The following is a 16,280-nucleotide window of genomic DNA, read 5'->3' as shown; positions in this document are numbered from 1 at the left end:
TCCTTTCACTGTTTCCATTGGTGTACAGCAGATTTCCACTTGATAAACTTATAAGTGATTCATTTCTTCTTCTTGTTTCAGCCAAACCGATGATATTCCAATTCACATTTTCTAATTCCTTTTCCAGCTCTAATATCCTGTCTTCACCGATGAGTGATCATACGTTATAACAGGCCAAGTTCAATTTCCGTGCATGGCAGCCTGGTCGTACCCAGAGATTCTTAGCACCCTCTGCTTCCACTCTGATCCTCTCGCTGCCGTAAGAGGGAGAGTGAAAGCTGCTGGGGACTGAGGGCCATTTGTATTGTTGTGCTCTCATTGCTGGAGGGTTTGGTCTTTTCCTCTTCACGCTGACCAGGCGTCTTGAAGAGAACCACTCTACACGTTCGTTGCCACCTAAGTGATGTAACAGGGCTTACCATCGAGAAGGTGTGCATGAGTGGATTTTAGGGAGGCAGGCCAACCGGACTTCTCCTAAATCTTCTGTAATAGAGAGATATTGGATCCATCAGTGTTTTAGGCTGAGTGTCTGAAAACACACAGGATACCTGTTCCCCTCTAAAATACCACCCAATAATTTTTTCTGGCATTTTCCAATGTTTCAATATTCGCTATAGGTCTCTGTAAATACTACTAAACTTAAAATTTCTTATTTATTAAACATTTTTTTTTAGATATCCATAATAATGAGTAAAAAGTATAATGTTGGAAGTATTTTAAAAAAGATAAAGGAATTCAGTCAGCTCGTTGCCAGATAAGTTTTAAACAATTGCAATGCAAAACATCATCAACCAGTGAACTTCATAGGCATCTCAAACATATTCATAGCACGAGAAAGACAAAAAAAAAACCTGAAAATAATCCTGATGAGCCAATGTCTACTACTTCTAAGAAACAATGCACAATTTTACAGTACATCAAAGGACAAGAGTCACAAACTTTAGAAAAAACAATAAGTAAACTTGCAGCAGTAGATGGATTATCTATCAACACCATTTCAAAGAGTAATGGGCAATTTCTTAAGCAAAGGATTGCAGTTGCCAAAAGGTCCATCATCAGTTATGACATTAATACATAACTATTACAGTAAAATAGATCAACTATACGTCAAGAAATTTGGTTCTTTCAAATGTAAAAATGCATAGACGAGTGAACCAGTTCATGGGACCTGTCCTGCAGAAAAAGTTTATTTTTACTTCAGGAAAGATTAGAAACCTCTGAATTAAAACTTGAAGCAGATGTAGTTGCAACAACTAGTGGTGGTGCAGCAGTTATGGAAAATTTCGAAAAGTTATCACCAACTATTCAGCAGTTATGTTACAATCATGCACTTCACTTTGCTGTAACAAAAGTGTTTTACGTCAAAAAGTTGAAAGATGAAGCATCAAAAACAAGTAGCAGCGGAAGCGAATACGAGAAAGATGAAATCTCTCCTGCAATTTTTTGTGTAAGGAAAATTGTAAAACTGTTTAAATATTCTCCAGCAAGAAATTCTCTTTTGTAGCAGGAAATAATCAAGAGTGATAAAATGGAACTACAAGTAATTTTGGACTGTAAAACACGCTGGAACACATTAGAAAGAATGAACGAAAGATTTTTAAAGATCCAGAATCCAATAAAAATTGTTTTACTACAGCCGAAGCTCAGTCACTCATGGAAACAGGAATATTATGAAATTGTGAGAGAGAGAGATGTTAAATTGCTTAAAACTTGTTCGATTAGCAGTGGAGGCATTAAATAATCATTATGCATATCTTCTAACAAGCGAACATTTTTAAGTTTCTTTTTAGTAATTTGGAAAAACAGAATTCTGCTTTGAGCAGTATGTTTTGAAAAGAAATTAGAAATAAATTGCTTAAATTCAGGAATAAAGATCTAGTATAACCCATTAAATATTTAAGCAATTGTAGTTATTTATACAAGGTGGAAAAGGATGACTTTTTTCTGCTTTGGCAAACAATGAAATAGCTCGATTAGCAAAATCATTAATAGAAAGACTTTTTAAAGGAAAATGTGCTTTAACAGAAGAAATGCAAAGAGAAGATGTGAATGTTGTTGTTGAATACTCCGACATGAAATCAGAAACTGATATAAAATCTCAATTAACAAAAACAATATCAATTTCAACAGCAAAACCAAATTCAGGGCAAGCAGACAAATGTTTTCATCATTAAAAAAACGGAAATGAGTGTTATATGAAGCAATATGCACCCTAATGTCCAACTTGAAGATGCTTTTGGACGCACTCTTAACGATTCGACCAACATCAATGCAAAATGAAAGAAGTTTTTCTGTCTGGAATATCTGTCATGAAACAAAGATCAAGACTATTGGATAGTGCAATTAATGCTTTGTGTGTCTTAAAATTTAATTTTAAGAATGATAACTTTTAAATATTAAATATTTGGGGTTTTATCTTTCAATGTTTTATATGATTTTTATTTGGCATTTATTTTGCATTAATGTTCCTTTCTTTTAATGTTTTCTATTATCAAATGTCTATATCAGGTAGAGATCATTTTTACATGTTATTGAAATATATAATCTTGTCACAATAAATTGGTTCATAATAATAATTAACCATGCATTTATTATTATATAATTTTTTTTTTATAGAAAACCTCTGAAACTTTTAGTATAACCCTATCATAGAAAAATGATTCACTGTTTATTATTATGGTCACTCATTATTATTTAAAAACACGTAAATAAAATGTTATGAAAAATACAGATTTCAGGAATTCCGATTTCTCGTTCCCAAATCCTGAAGATATGTCAGGAATTTGGAAATACTAGTTACTATAACTTTATTATTGTGATGTTTCATTAGCAGGAAAGAAACAATTTAAACAGACTTTACAATCTGCTTATAATCTAAATAGCTTTATATAGGGCTTTAAATAGCTTTAAAGAGGGAATGGATAAGAAAAATCCAACAAAAAGTAAATTCTAGTAATTGTTTCTTTTCATTAATAGTATTTGTCCTATCATTTTACAACAAGTTATATGACTATTTTTATAAAATTCTACTTTATTTATTAATAAGCAATTTAAATGAGAAAAGAGGAATGAGAAATTAAATGTTATCAAGCTTATTATGAAATATTATGAAGCTATGAATTGTTGATTTCTGTTTGGATTGATTATTAGACATTAATCAATTATGATTTCTTCAAAAAATAAACTGTTGCAGATTTGCACCTCTTCACAAATATCGAGTTAAAGTTGTTCATAACAATGGTACAGGTGTTCAAACTTGGTTGTCAACAGCATTTCCAAAGCTTCATCAGAAAGAGACCTCAATTCAGGTTTTCCCTTTTTTGCACCTGGTTGAATATTCTCTGACACCCATACTCATAAGGCCTGACATAGCCAAGTGGTCGGGAGCACGAGTGCAGTAGCACACGTTCTTTGAATGGACCAAGGTTCAAACCCGTGACTGCTAAATACGATTAACAATTGTACTGATTGATTTACTGTAAACTCCACTGACCTGGTGGTCATGCCAGAGTATAAACAAGAACATTTTTTTTTTTTTTTTTTTTAATTGTGATGAATTGCAGAGTTTACCTGTCTTACTTATATGCAGATTTTTGTTTTTGCAAAAAAGATGAAACTATGGTACAAAGTATATTATTATGGTGAGATGGAGAAGGGGTCAAAGCAAATCGAAAACACAGATTATTCTATGTAAACCTGGAGAGTTCACAGATTTAATAATTGCATCTGATTTTTCTCTTGATGATATAGGTTTAAACATGTTCAAAAATTAGTCTCAACATTAGTAATGAATAATTTGGATTACAATTATAAAATTCTTGACTACAGTATAACCCCCATTAATCCAGACCCCGATGATTTGGACTTTCTATTAATCTGGACTGGATTTTCAGTCAGGGAAAAAATTCTATCGAAAAAAAACATTTCTGTTCACTGACATTTTCGAGGGGGTTTAAAATTTAAAACAGTAAAAAAGATAAGCAATCAATAACAAAGAACACCGCATGCAAAAATTGCAACTAAAACGATATGCACAAGTGAGAACAGAGTAACAGGTTACGAAACTTAAAAAATAGGAATGAAGAGAACATTCTGAAAATTTATTTGTTTCTGATATGATTGAAGATTCCATGGAAGGGTAAACACATTCCACCATAATAATGTAACAACTCACAGAATTCCAGCTGTCAGTATTATCATAAATTCAATAAGATCGTGTTTGCTATCCATTTATAACAGATTGCACTAACAAAAAAGCCTAATAAACAAGGAAATGCTAATTGTTTTTATTGTTTTATGGTTATGACTTCCAGAAATCCGACTGGACCACGTGGTATAGTCAAAGACAATTGTAGGGTAATCTTGAGTGCTGGCCTATTCAGTTGACAGCTGCAGCTAGCATTGTCCATGCGTACACTTTACCTCAGCTTTTTTTAGTGTGTGTTTTGTGTTTTTACTTGTGTTTTTATTTATTTTATTTTTTTGTGGTTCTGGGTTAACAGAAGATGGTAACAAAAAGAAAGAGTGTTACTATGTCAATGGAACAAAAACTGAACACGCTTTTTCACATTGATAAGAGGGAAAGTTCAAAAAAGATTGCTCTCGATATAGCGGTGGCAAAACAAACTGTTTCTGATTAGGGAGTTTCTCTTTCAGGCCCAATGAAAAGTTTAATGAAAAGTTAGAAGGTGACCCATCTTTTACTGCGAGTTTGGGATGGTTATCAAGGTGGAAGGAGCGTCATGGATTCCGACAGCTTGGAATTACAGGTGAAGGTTTTTCTGGTGATTGTGTTGCAAGCAAAGAATTTAAAGTACAGTTTCTCTAGTTTATTAGTGAAGAAAATTTAGTTCCATCCCAAATTTTTAATGCTGACGAGACTGGTTTATTTTTCAAAATGTTACCCAAAAAAACACTTGACTCTTCAGCTAAAGGACATAAATCGAGTAAGGAAAGAGTGACATTGCTTTTGTGCAGTAACACGTCCGGGAATTTAAAGTTACCACTGTTAGTCACAGGAAAATCTGCTAAACCCCATGCTCTTAAAAATGTGAACTTAAATGCCCTCCCAGCTAAGTACATGTCACAAAATTCAGCTTGGATGAGCTCAGTTCTGTTTAAAAATTGGATTTTTATCTCATTTGTTCCCTTAGTTAAAAAATATTTAAGGACTCAAGAACTGGAAGAAAAAGCTGTTTTATTCATTGATAACGCTCCAACCCACCCAGCAGAAGAACAACTGAGAGCTGGCAAAATCTTTGTAAAATTTTTGCCACCCAATGTTACTGCATTATTATTGCCTATGGATCAAGGAGTTATAGAGGCTGTGACGCGACGGTACATAAAGAAGTTGATAATCTCACTGTTAGAACAACAAGATGCGCTTGAAGAAAAATCAAACTTTATGGATCTTCTTAAAAATGTCAAAATAAAGTCAGTCATTTATTTTTCTGCTGCAGCTTGGGAGGAAACTGACAAGACTACCCTTATCAAATGATGGAAAAAACTTGGGTCTGACGTTCCAATGGAAAGATCTGAGGAGGAAATGGATAATTCTTCAGATCCTGATGATGACAAGGATGATAATGATTTTGTTCAGTTATTTCGACATCTAGAGGGTTGTTCAGACATAACAAATGAAGATATGTTTGTTTGTTTGTTTTTTGGTTTTTAGGAGCATTAGCAAATAAGGCCATATTGCTCCGGGATGTGCGGTGGTCATTTCCTGCCCTTTCCGCATTCTCCGTATTTGGTGGTGACGGGCTCGAACCCCGGTCTAATCAAGAAGCATGTACTATGCACTGCTGCTCCTTCCCACCTGAGTACGGAGACGCCAAATGAAGATATTGTCCCAGGGATAATGTGTGATAATGATCTAGAGCATCAGATCCTCACTGAGGAAGACATCATGAAAGCATGCTCACCATCATCACTGCAAGGTAATAAAGATGACAACTCCAATGATGAAGTGTATAAGGAAACAACTAGCGCGAGTCACACTAAAGCAACCGGAATGCTGGAGAAGCTACTGAGTTATTTCAAGAATCAGAATGACATATCAGCTGGTGAGCTCCTGACCTTGAAGCGGGGACCATTTATATGGTCCATTGTTTTGGACGAGTTCCTGGGGATGGACCTTCGTGGGTTCTTCCCTCAGCCTATGCTGACAATCTTGTTCTTGTCATTCAGTCCGACACTAGAGCTGCCTTTGAGGTTAAGGCCAATGCAGCTTTGGGACGCCTCCAGAGTTGAGCCAGAACTTTCTCCGGTGAGAAGACGATGTCGATCTTATTGAAGGGAAAACTCCAGATACACAGACCACCAGTTATGAAGATTAATAATATTCCAATTCGCCTCTATGAGGAAATTAAATACCTAGGCCTCTACATTGACACCAAGTAACCTTCTATCCTCACTTGAAATACCGAGCAATCAAGATACAGAAATATGCAGCTATGATTAGAAGAATCAGTAGAGCAGATTGGGGGCCTAGAACAAAGCCCTCTCTCTAATTTACAAAGCAGTTTTTGTTCCGATTGTCAGTTACGGTGCTTCAATCTGGTGCACCAAAGGTGCACTGGAACAAAACAAATGCAAGCTGGACTCCATACAGTAATTTATGCTTCTATCAGTAACAAGGGCGTGCCGCACTGTCAGCACACCTGTGCTCCAAGTCATTGCAGGGTATATGCCCCTATACCTTGAAGTTGCCAAAATCCATCGTCTGAAAAAAGGCATACCTATAGAGCTACTTAATCTCCAACTGGACCTGACAAGCTACCACAAACAGGAAAAAAGACGAATCTCAGATCACTTGCAGCGCCTCTGGCAGGAATCCTGGAATTCGACCCACAAAGGAGAAATAACCAAGAAGTTCTTCCCCTCAGTCAGCTTCACCTTTCCCAAGCCTCCTTCCTGGTACTCACCTGAATTGCAAGCAACCTTTTATTAACAGGACATTGATCATTCCAGCAAAAACTCAACTCTGTGGGTATCGAACCACATTCCTTTTGCCATTGTGGAGATGAGGTGTCCTGGGCCCATGTTATGTATGAGTGCCCCTCCTATGAAAACCACCGATTACAACTGTTTACTGTAATCTGAGGAATTCCCCTCAAACAGGAGCAAGATCTACTAAATGATGGAGATAAATATATAGCATTCACTCGATTTTCCCAGGCTGTCTTCACCACAAGGCATGCCAAGCTCACCGCTGCTAGGACATTCCAGAATACTCTCCACCCCCCCCCCCCTGCTAACCCTTTCGGGGTTAGGATAAATGCAAATCTGTGCTACAGAAACAATACTTCAAACCCTTTATGGGTAGGATTCATCTGGCACCCAATTTAGGGTACAGGATCACTGCTGGTCTCAACTGGGTGCTAGATCAACACACAGGGGCACCTGCTCCTGCGGCTTTTAATCCCCTTCCCTACCCCTACTTTGCCTAAATCCATGGTGGACTGTCTTCACTATTAGTCCAACTTTCTTTCACCCCACAGTGTGACCTCCTCCTCTCTTATTCCCTGTGAACTCTCTTCAACAAAAAAAAAATTTTTTTTTTTTTTTTTTTTTTTTTGGCTTCTGTCAGGAAGCTCATGTGACCCTGGCAGAGGCCAGCCAGGGTATGATGGGTAGCCTGGCTCACCTTCCAGTGGTGGTGGTGGGCAACGTGGGGTCCCATTAGGGGGTTCTGCAGCCAAGAAGCCAGAAAAACAACAGAACCCAACACAATACTATACACATACAACATGCCACACACATTTCTGGCATTTACAGAGTCCTGTATACTTCACAAGAGTACAGATGGTGCAGTTGTGGGAGACCACAGGTGGCGCCTTACATTAAACACTAAGCAGTTGCAAGATCATGCGGCCCAAAAGCGAGTTTCAAAATTAAAGCATAAAAACATTGAGGACTATTTCAAGTAAACTACTCAAAAATAGTTATTTGTTTTGTGTTGCAATATTTTTGTGTTTAATTTTGTGTAATATAATGTTTTACATTAAAACTTGATTGCTTTGTACAGTATTTTGTACTTTAAAATATTGTTTTATTAATTTAATATAAAAACCGATTTAGTTAAAATTTTGTTATTTAGTAATTAAATAAAAACTGGTATGTGAAAAGATAGTTTCCGGGTAATCCGGACTTCACTGATCCGGACCGAGTGTGGTCCCATCAAGTCCAAATTAATGGGGTTCTACTGTATATAAGTCTCCATCTGTTTCCATGTTACAGATGTAACACAGAAACAAAAGAATTTGTACCATACTCTTTTCAGTCCCTTAAAGGGAAGAGAAGTGAAAACTTACTTGAAGAAAAAGCAGCTGACAGTGTGGACGGATATGTGGCCATAGAAATGGTTGGTGTGGTCAGAGACATAACTGCAGTACTTAGGGAACTGGAGGTTGGCCGTCCTCCCTGCAAAACAAAAAAGGTACATATTTCATAATAAATATTTTATTAAAATATATTTATTATTTTAATTTCACAACTAACATTCTATAGAAAAGCCATCTTTGCAGTTTGTTTTTATAATAACACTTTTCAACAACAGGAAAATAACAACTTTTAACAACAAGAAAATATTGGGATATCAATAAAATAATAGAAATGCTAAAAAGATCTAGAGCTGTGTTCTATCATAAATATGTATTTTTACCAGTGAAAAAGGACTAATATACAAATAAAAACAAGGACTTATAATTTATAACCACACATTTTAACAGAAAACAAAAGGTTCTTTTTGTTTGTTCCAGTACATGCTGGAACAAACAAAAAGAACCCTATTATTAACAATGTTCTGCACAAAAATGAAAATTCAGAGATCCCAAATAAAGTAGCCAGTGGTATGCAAACAACAGAAGCCACAACATCCCTTTTGTTAGATGAAAATAAAAATCTTCACTATTAAATAAAAAGTACTATTTTTAGGGGTGGGTAGAGGGAAGAAAATTTAAAAAAGAAAGAAAAGCATTTAATGAACTATATTTAACAGATACACTATACAGAAACCTGTTCTGATACTCTCACATTACCAAGAGAAGGCTTATAGATTTAATTTTTCTGAACTTAGTTATACAAACAGAATCTGATGGATGTCCATAACAAAAATCAAAAAAGATTAAGAATCTTGCAAGGATTCAGAACATTTGGTACCTGTTATCTGCTTAACTGAAGATTATCATTCTCAATCCTATGTAGAATGTAGACACATTCTGATGTTTGACTTTGGCTAACAGAAAAAGATACATCTGTTAACTTACCAGATTATGGATTTAATGCTTGATATAACCAGGACCAGGTTAGTTTGGAACAGGACCAGGGTATGTCTGCCAGGGGCAAAGGTTGATGACGTTGTAGAGCGAATATCATCTTTTAAGGGCACAAAAGGTGATATAGTTGTACACGTTGGCACTAATAATATTAAGAGTAGGAGACCGGCAGAATTACTTAACAAGTACAGGTCACTGTTGAACAAAAGCCGAGAATTAGGGTTGAATTTGAAAGTGTCTGCAATTCTGCCCAGACACGATAGGAGGGAGTATATGATGAGAGCCTTGTCGATCAATTCGGCCCTGGAAAGATTGTGCAAGGCTCAAGGGGTAGAATTTTTTTCAGCCTGGACTGTACTTGTTAACAGGAGAGATTGCTTCTACAGGGATGGGATACACTTAAATAGAAAGGGTGCAAGAATATTTGCTGATGCTATCGAGGGAGTGTTAGGTGGGTCGGAAAACTGCTAGCTTGGGGGGAGACAAAGACCAATAGATTGACAGTAGCCATTGGCAGAGGTGAAAGAGATTCTTGCACTGCTTCTATTAGAATGAGCAGAAGCCTGAAAAACAAGATGAATGGTATTTCAGAGACTGCTTGGAGCCATTGCGGTACAAGTAAACACATGGGTTGTGTTAGGGTAGCTAAGAATAGAAACAGGTGCAGGTATACTTGCGTGTACACCAATGCTAGGAGTTTAGTAAATAAATTTGATGAATTTGAAGTATTGCTCAAAACATCAAAGGCAGATATTGTTGGGATATCAGAGACGTGGTGTCACACAGATATAAGGGATGCAGAACTGCAATTTGGGGAGTACAACGTTTACAGAAAGGATAGACAGAACAGGAGGGGAGGAGGGGTTATGCTATTAGTTAAGAAACACATAAAAACCAAGGAAGTGAAGCCAGTCGACATCGCTGGACAGTGCAGTGTTGAGTCAGTTTGGTGTGACATAAGCATTGGGAGATCAAAATTGAGAGTAGGAGTGTGCTATAGGCCTAATGACTCTGATGAGTATAATAAGGAACTGTACAGGGAAATAGAGTGGGCCAGTAAATCAGAGAGTCTTATAATGGGAGATTTTAACTTCCCAGATATTGACTGGAATTTGGGGGCTGGTTACTCACACACTAGCAGGGCTTTTGTGGATTTATTGGATGATTGTTTTCTACATCAGCATGTTCGGGAGCAACAAGAGGGAGTAATACTCTTGATTTGATTATCAGCAGTGATTCTTCATGCATTAAGAATCTGCAGATAAATGAACCACTAGGTGGCAGTGATCACAGTGTGCTGAAGTGGGATTTACTCAAAGAGGTAACTACCATCAGGGGTAAAGGGAAGGGTTATTGCTTCCGTAAAGGCGACTACGATGGACTGAGACAGTATTTAAATTCTATACAGTGGGACCAACTGATGATGTTACCAATAGCAAATTCAAAATGGGAAGCATTCAAAGAACTTATCTTGGAAGCTACTAGGCTTTACATACCAACTAAGAAATATTGTTCAAGGTTTAGGCCAAAATGGATGTCAGATGAACTAATGAGGCATATGGCAGAGAAGAAAAATGCATGGGATACATACAAATTAACACATGACACAGAAGCCTATGATAGATACAAGTTGACATGCAACCAAGTTACAAAGGAGGTTAGGCAGGCGAAGGCAGATTACGAGAAATCCTTGGCAAGGGATGCAAAGAAAAACAGCAAAGAGTTCTTTACTTATGTAAACTCTAGAAGGAAGGGGATGAATCAGATTGGTCCACTTGATATTGATGGGTCAACTGTTGATGATCCTGCTCAGGTAGCTAACAAACTAAATGAATATTTTGCATCGACATTCACACATGAGGAGTTATTCAGCGAGGGAAATGCCAGAGGTGTATTCAACTCTAGCAGTAAGCTACAGAATCTTGAAATAACTGGAAGTAAAGTGGAGGAGAAACTGTTGAAGATAAACACAAGAAAGGCACCCGGGGTGGATGGGATCTATCCAGTTATATTAAAGGAGGCAGCAAAGGAAGTAAGCAAAGCCTTAGCCATAATTATGAGAGCTTCCTTGGACTCAGGGGAGGTACCCATAGACTGGAAATGTGCAAATGTGACCCCAATTCACAAAGGAGGATCAAAGGCCGACACAAGTAATTATAGACCTGTGAGCTTAACTTCTGTTCCAGGAAAATTAATGGAGGCACTGGTTAAAGAAGCACTGCAGGATCATTTAGACAAGACTTCAGTTATAGCTCAGACACAGCATGGTTTTGTTAAGGGGAAGTCTTGCCTGACCAACTTGATTGGATACTATGATGCAGTCACAAAAGAACTGGATGCAGGGAATAACTTTGATATTATATACTTGGATCTTAGAAAGGCTTTTGATACTGTTGCACATGGAAGACTGCTGCACAAATTGGAGCAGTGTGACATTGGAGGCAAATTGCTGCTATGGATAAAGGGGTGGTTGAGGGGGAGAAGACAGAGAGTGGTAATCAATGGACACTGCTCATCGTGGACTGATGTTATTAGTGGAGTCCCTCAGGGCTCAGTGTTGGGTCTATTATTGCTTTCTGTATTTATAAATGATACTGATGATGGTATATCGGGCTTAATGTTCAAGTTTGCAGACGATACAAAGGTTGGCAGGGTTGTCAAGGACACTACTTTCACTATGCTGCTGCAACAGGATCTGGAAAGGTTGAGCAGATGGGCTGAGAGGTGGCAAATGAAGTTTAACATTGACAAATGAAAAGTACTACACATGGGAAACAGCAACCCCAGAGCAATGTATCAACTCTGTGGTACTACACTGACAGTGGTAGAGAATGAAAGGGACTTGGGGGTGGTTGTGCAGGCAGATATGAAGTTCTCTGAGCAGTGCAGACGGGCTGCAAGAGTAGCTCATGGAGTACTGTCAATGATATACAGGAATTTTTCCAGCAGGGATAAGGAGATGATTATTCCATTGTATAAGGCGATGGTCAGGCCACACCTAGAGTACTGTATACAGGTCTGGAGGCCTCATTTCAAGAAGGATGTAGAGCTGCTGGAACGAGTACAGAGAAGGGCAACAAGATTAGTGAAGGGAACAAAGGGGTGCTCTTACGAAAAAAGGCTTAAGTTTTGCAAATTACAGTGTCTGGAGACTAGGCACCAGCAAAGTGATCTGATAGAGGTGTATAAAGCCTTGAATGGTTTAAGCATGCTCAATGCTGATGGGATTCTTCCTCTAGCTCAGAAAAATCACCTGAGAGGGCATAAATTCAAATTGAGGAAAGACAGATGTAGGATAGACGTGCGGAAATTTGCCTTTAGCCAGCGGGTGGTTGGTTGGTGGAACAGACTTCCATCCCTTGTGGTGGAGGTTGATAGCCTAAATAAGTTTAAGGCTCAGCTGGACAGGTATTTTGAACGAACAGAGGGGTGAAGTGGAAGTGGGGTGTTTTTTTTTTTTTTTTGGCTGATGCTGCATAAGCTTGCTTTCTTGCATCAAATGCCTCTACTAATGCTAATGCTAATGCTAATAACAACTTCAAAAATATAAAAAAATAAAATAAAATAATAAATAATAATAATAACCATCGAAAGACTAAGCCCTTAGACTACAATGGATATTGATAAATACTAAGTAGAAATGTTCAAAGTTTTTAAAACTTCGTGACAACTTTTAATTAAAAGTTAAAATCCATCCTAATCTAATTATCAGCCCTTCAATAATTTAAATTCTAACATCTTTGAATCCACATATATGTTTTGAAGCTATCAGGACACATAAAAGGATTCCCTGACCCATATCTCCCTCCAGTGTATATCATTATGGAAAAAAAACTTCAAGGTGGCTTTTTAAATTTTTACTGCCTCCATTCCTCTTAATCCAAGATATTTCAACTGTTCCATACATTTCCACCAAAAATTCAATACTGTATAACAGTGTATAAACACAACTTTTAGATTTATTTTTTGGGATTTAAATTAGTCACGGCTAAAAAAGAGGGACTAGTAATCCTTTTACTTAACCATAGTCCTTGAAGGAGAAATAAGATCACCTCATTTACTTTAAGGGCTGACTGATGAAATGTATCTTTTTTCCGCAAGGCCTCAAAACCGAAAATTTTGTTTTTGAGCAGGACGTTGGCTGAAATAACCTTAAAAACAACAACAGCAAAAACTATATACAGACAATTCTACAATGTTTTGCTCTTTTTTAATATATGGTTTACAATTCTACATGGTTTGAGAATTGCCTGGAAATCTCGAAAACATGGTATTTTTGAGTTTTCGTGCTGGGAAAACCTGCTATTATGTTAGATGTAATTTTCAACATTTCCATTCCTTTTTGTGAATCCCCGCTGTTGACTCGCTAGTTGCTATTGCCTTCATGATATTTTTCTAAAGCACATTTCTGGGGGGTCACTACCATAAAACAATAAAAAAATTTGCAATTTCCGGTTTATTGGTCTTTTCTGTTAGTGTAATCAATTATAAACGGGTAGTAAACTCGATCTCTTTGCATTGCTATGGTATAGATAGCTGGAATTCTGTGGGTTTTCATGTTATTATGGTGAAATGTGTTTCCCCTTCCATGAAATATTTAATCATATAAAAGACATAAATTTTCAGAAACTCATTACTCCGTATCGTGTTTGTTTCAACTTGTGCATGCCGTGTTCTTCATTATTAATTGCTTATCATTTTCACTGTTTTAAAATTTACACCAAAAAAAAAAAAAAAAAAAGTCAGTGAATAGAAATAACAATTAGTATGCACATATTACAGTATGTATTAATTAAGCGTCAATTATTTTTATTTTGCTAACTGGAAAATATTCTTCTTATTTTCATGTATCATTTAAAGCGGTGATCCACTGTATTTTGTTGAGAGATCCCTAGGTTCTGTGCTATTGAACTTGTGCTTGTTTGACACCATAAAAAATAATTGTGACTTTGAAGAGTGCAGTTTGTGGCTTTTAAAGAGAGCAGAAGGTACATGAAATCTAGATGCTGCAGAAGGGATTGTGCTTAGTGACGATGAAGAGAAAGAAAATTAAATGAAAGCACATTATCTGACATATAAGTAACACAGTTTGTAAGGTAAGACGTTTGTTCAATTATTACTATTTAAGTTACTACTATGAAAAAAATAAAGTTAAAATATTAAGTTATTACTACTATAAAAATTAAGTTTCTGATAGTTATTTAAAAAATGGCATATTTTTGTTGGCTTTTGTAATGTAACCTCCCCTTTTTGTACTGGTTCTTAGTCCCGTATAACACGGTTTCACATTACACAAGATTTTGTAGGAATCGAACTATTGTGTTATACAAGGGTTACCTGTTTATATATGCATACAAGCATAAAGGATATGACTTGTCAATTATAATCTTACCAGCTGTACCCACCATTGTAAAAATTTTGCAATTGGTAGCAGAGTTTTCTCTAGCTGTCCTAAAGAAATGTAGTCCATGTTTTGTCGTGAACAGGTAAGCCAGTATGTGTCAAATCCTTTCTCATTTCTTGTATCTGAGGAAACTTACTACTTTATCTATGTCCTCGATTTCCCTTATTTTATACAGGTGACCCCCGCTTAACGCTGATAATTCGTTCCGGAAAAACAGAGTGCTAAGTGAATCCGCGCTAAGCAAGTGCCACATTCCCATAAAGTAACATATGTATTTGTGAGTTGCGATCGGTGCCATAGGATATTTCCTAATCAATAATAAATGGTAGTGAAAAGATGCACAAATGTCGGTAAAAATATTTAATATTCAAATATTTGTACATATAAAATATTCTGCTTGTTTGTTTCGGGATTTATTAGGCGCATCGGCAACTATGGCCATAGTGCTCCAAAATATTCTGCATAACATACGTATATAATTATGTGGTAACTACTTACGTACCAAAATTAAACTTAAAATTCCAATTAAAATCATGAATTTAATTGATCTAAATTGATTTAATTTAATTTATGAATTTAATCAAGAAAAATGTGTCGATTTTGGGTCGAACTTTGGCCCTTTTCCAAATAAACTAAAAGGGGTATTAATTTTAAATCCCCCACAGCGTTATCACCCAACAATAAAGTAAACCGATCCTTCGCCACTTTGAAACCTGGCATGTTTTTTTCTTCTTTCAATATGAAACTTCTTTCAGGCATTAATTTCCACAAAAGTCCTGCTTCATCTATGTTAAATACTTGTTGAGAAGTATAACACCTAATATCCTTCTTCAATAATTTTAACAAGTTCTTTTTTAAAAGTTTCGGCTCCTTAATCTGCACTTGCGGCTTCTCCCTGGATTTTAAATCTATTCGATCAGCCCTTACTAGTTTTAAATGGTTCAAATTTTTTTTTTTTTTTAGGTGAGTTTTCTTCAGATCATCATATTGGCTAATCTCTCTCTCTCTCTCTCTCTCTTTTTTTTAAAAAATATTTAACTTAACTGAATTCTGCATTGGATATTATCTTCAATAAAATCCTAATAGCCGGCCTAGCCCTAGTTGCTTGCAATGGAACTGCTATCTTTCCTGCTGTTAAAATTAATTCTTTATTTTTTTTTATAATTGTTCTTACAGTTAAACTTGCAAGTCCTAAATTATGGCACACATCCGCTTGTCTTTGACCGGAATCGATTCGCTTCAAAATGTCTAATTTAATTTTCAAATTCAGTCTTTTTCTTACATTTGTAGTCTTGTTACTGCATCCAGACATTGTTGCTTTTTCATTCTTATCCGCCATTATTAACTCTTAGAAAATGTAACTGCGTTGGTTGCATTAATCATGATACAATGTTCGAGTAAACTGCCCGTTATGCACGATGTCTAATACTTTACTGAGTGATGACTAGACTTCGAATAAATGCATATAACACAAATATTACAAGCAATACACTTGATCATTTTTTAAAATGTTGATCTTGAAACGTAGTTTCAAGATCAACGTTAACAAGTCACTGTACTGCAATTAAATTAGTGTGCGAGGAAAATATCACCGAGCG

The 16,280-nt window shown here is 36.4% G+C and overlaps 1 protein-coding gene across 3 annotated transcripts in view; it reads right to left on the bottom strand.

Moving 5' to 3' along the window:
* LOC150086979 (myocyte-specific enhancer factor 2C-like) overlaps window positions 1-16,280 on the bottom strand; it is a 306,192-nt gene that overhangs the window by 77,937 nt on the left and 211,975 nt on the right. For all 3 annotated transcript variants that reach the window (XM_090371724.1, XM_090371725.1, XM_090371722.1), the window contains exon 7: window positions 8,316-8,424. In XM_090371724.1, the coding sequence (XP_090227850.1) occupies window positions 8,316-8,424 (109 nt within the window). The remainder of the gene's footprint in view (window positions 1-8,315; window positions 8,425-16,280) is intronic.

The sequence above is a fragment of the Mastigoproctus giganteus genome, chromosome 4, assembly GCF_048544385.1.
Source record: "Mastigoproctus giganteus isolate SK-2022 chromosome 4, ASM4854438v1, whole genome shotgun sequence".
NCBI classification, from domain to species: Eukaryota; Metazoa; Arthropoda; class Arachnida; order Uropygi; family Thelyphonidae; genus Mastigoproctus; species Mastigoproctus giganteus.
The sequence above is the reverse complement of the archived record's forward strand: the minus strand, read 5'-3'. Positions and strand labels throughout refer to the sequence as shown.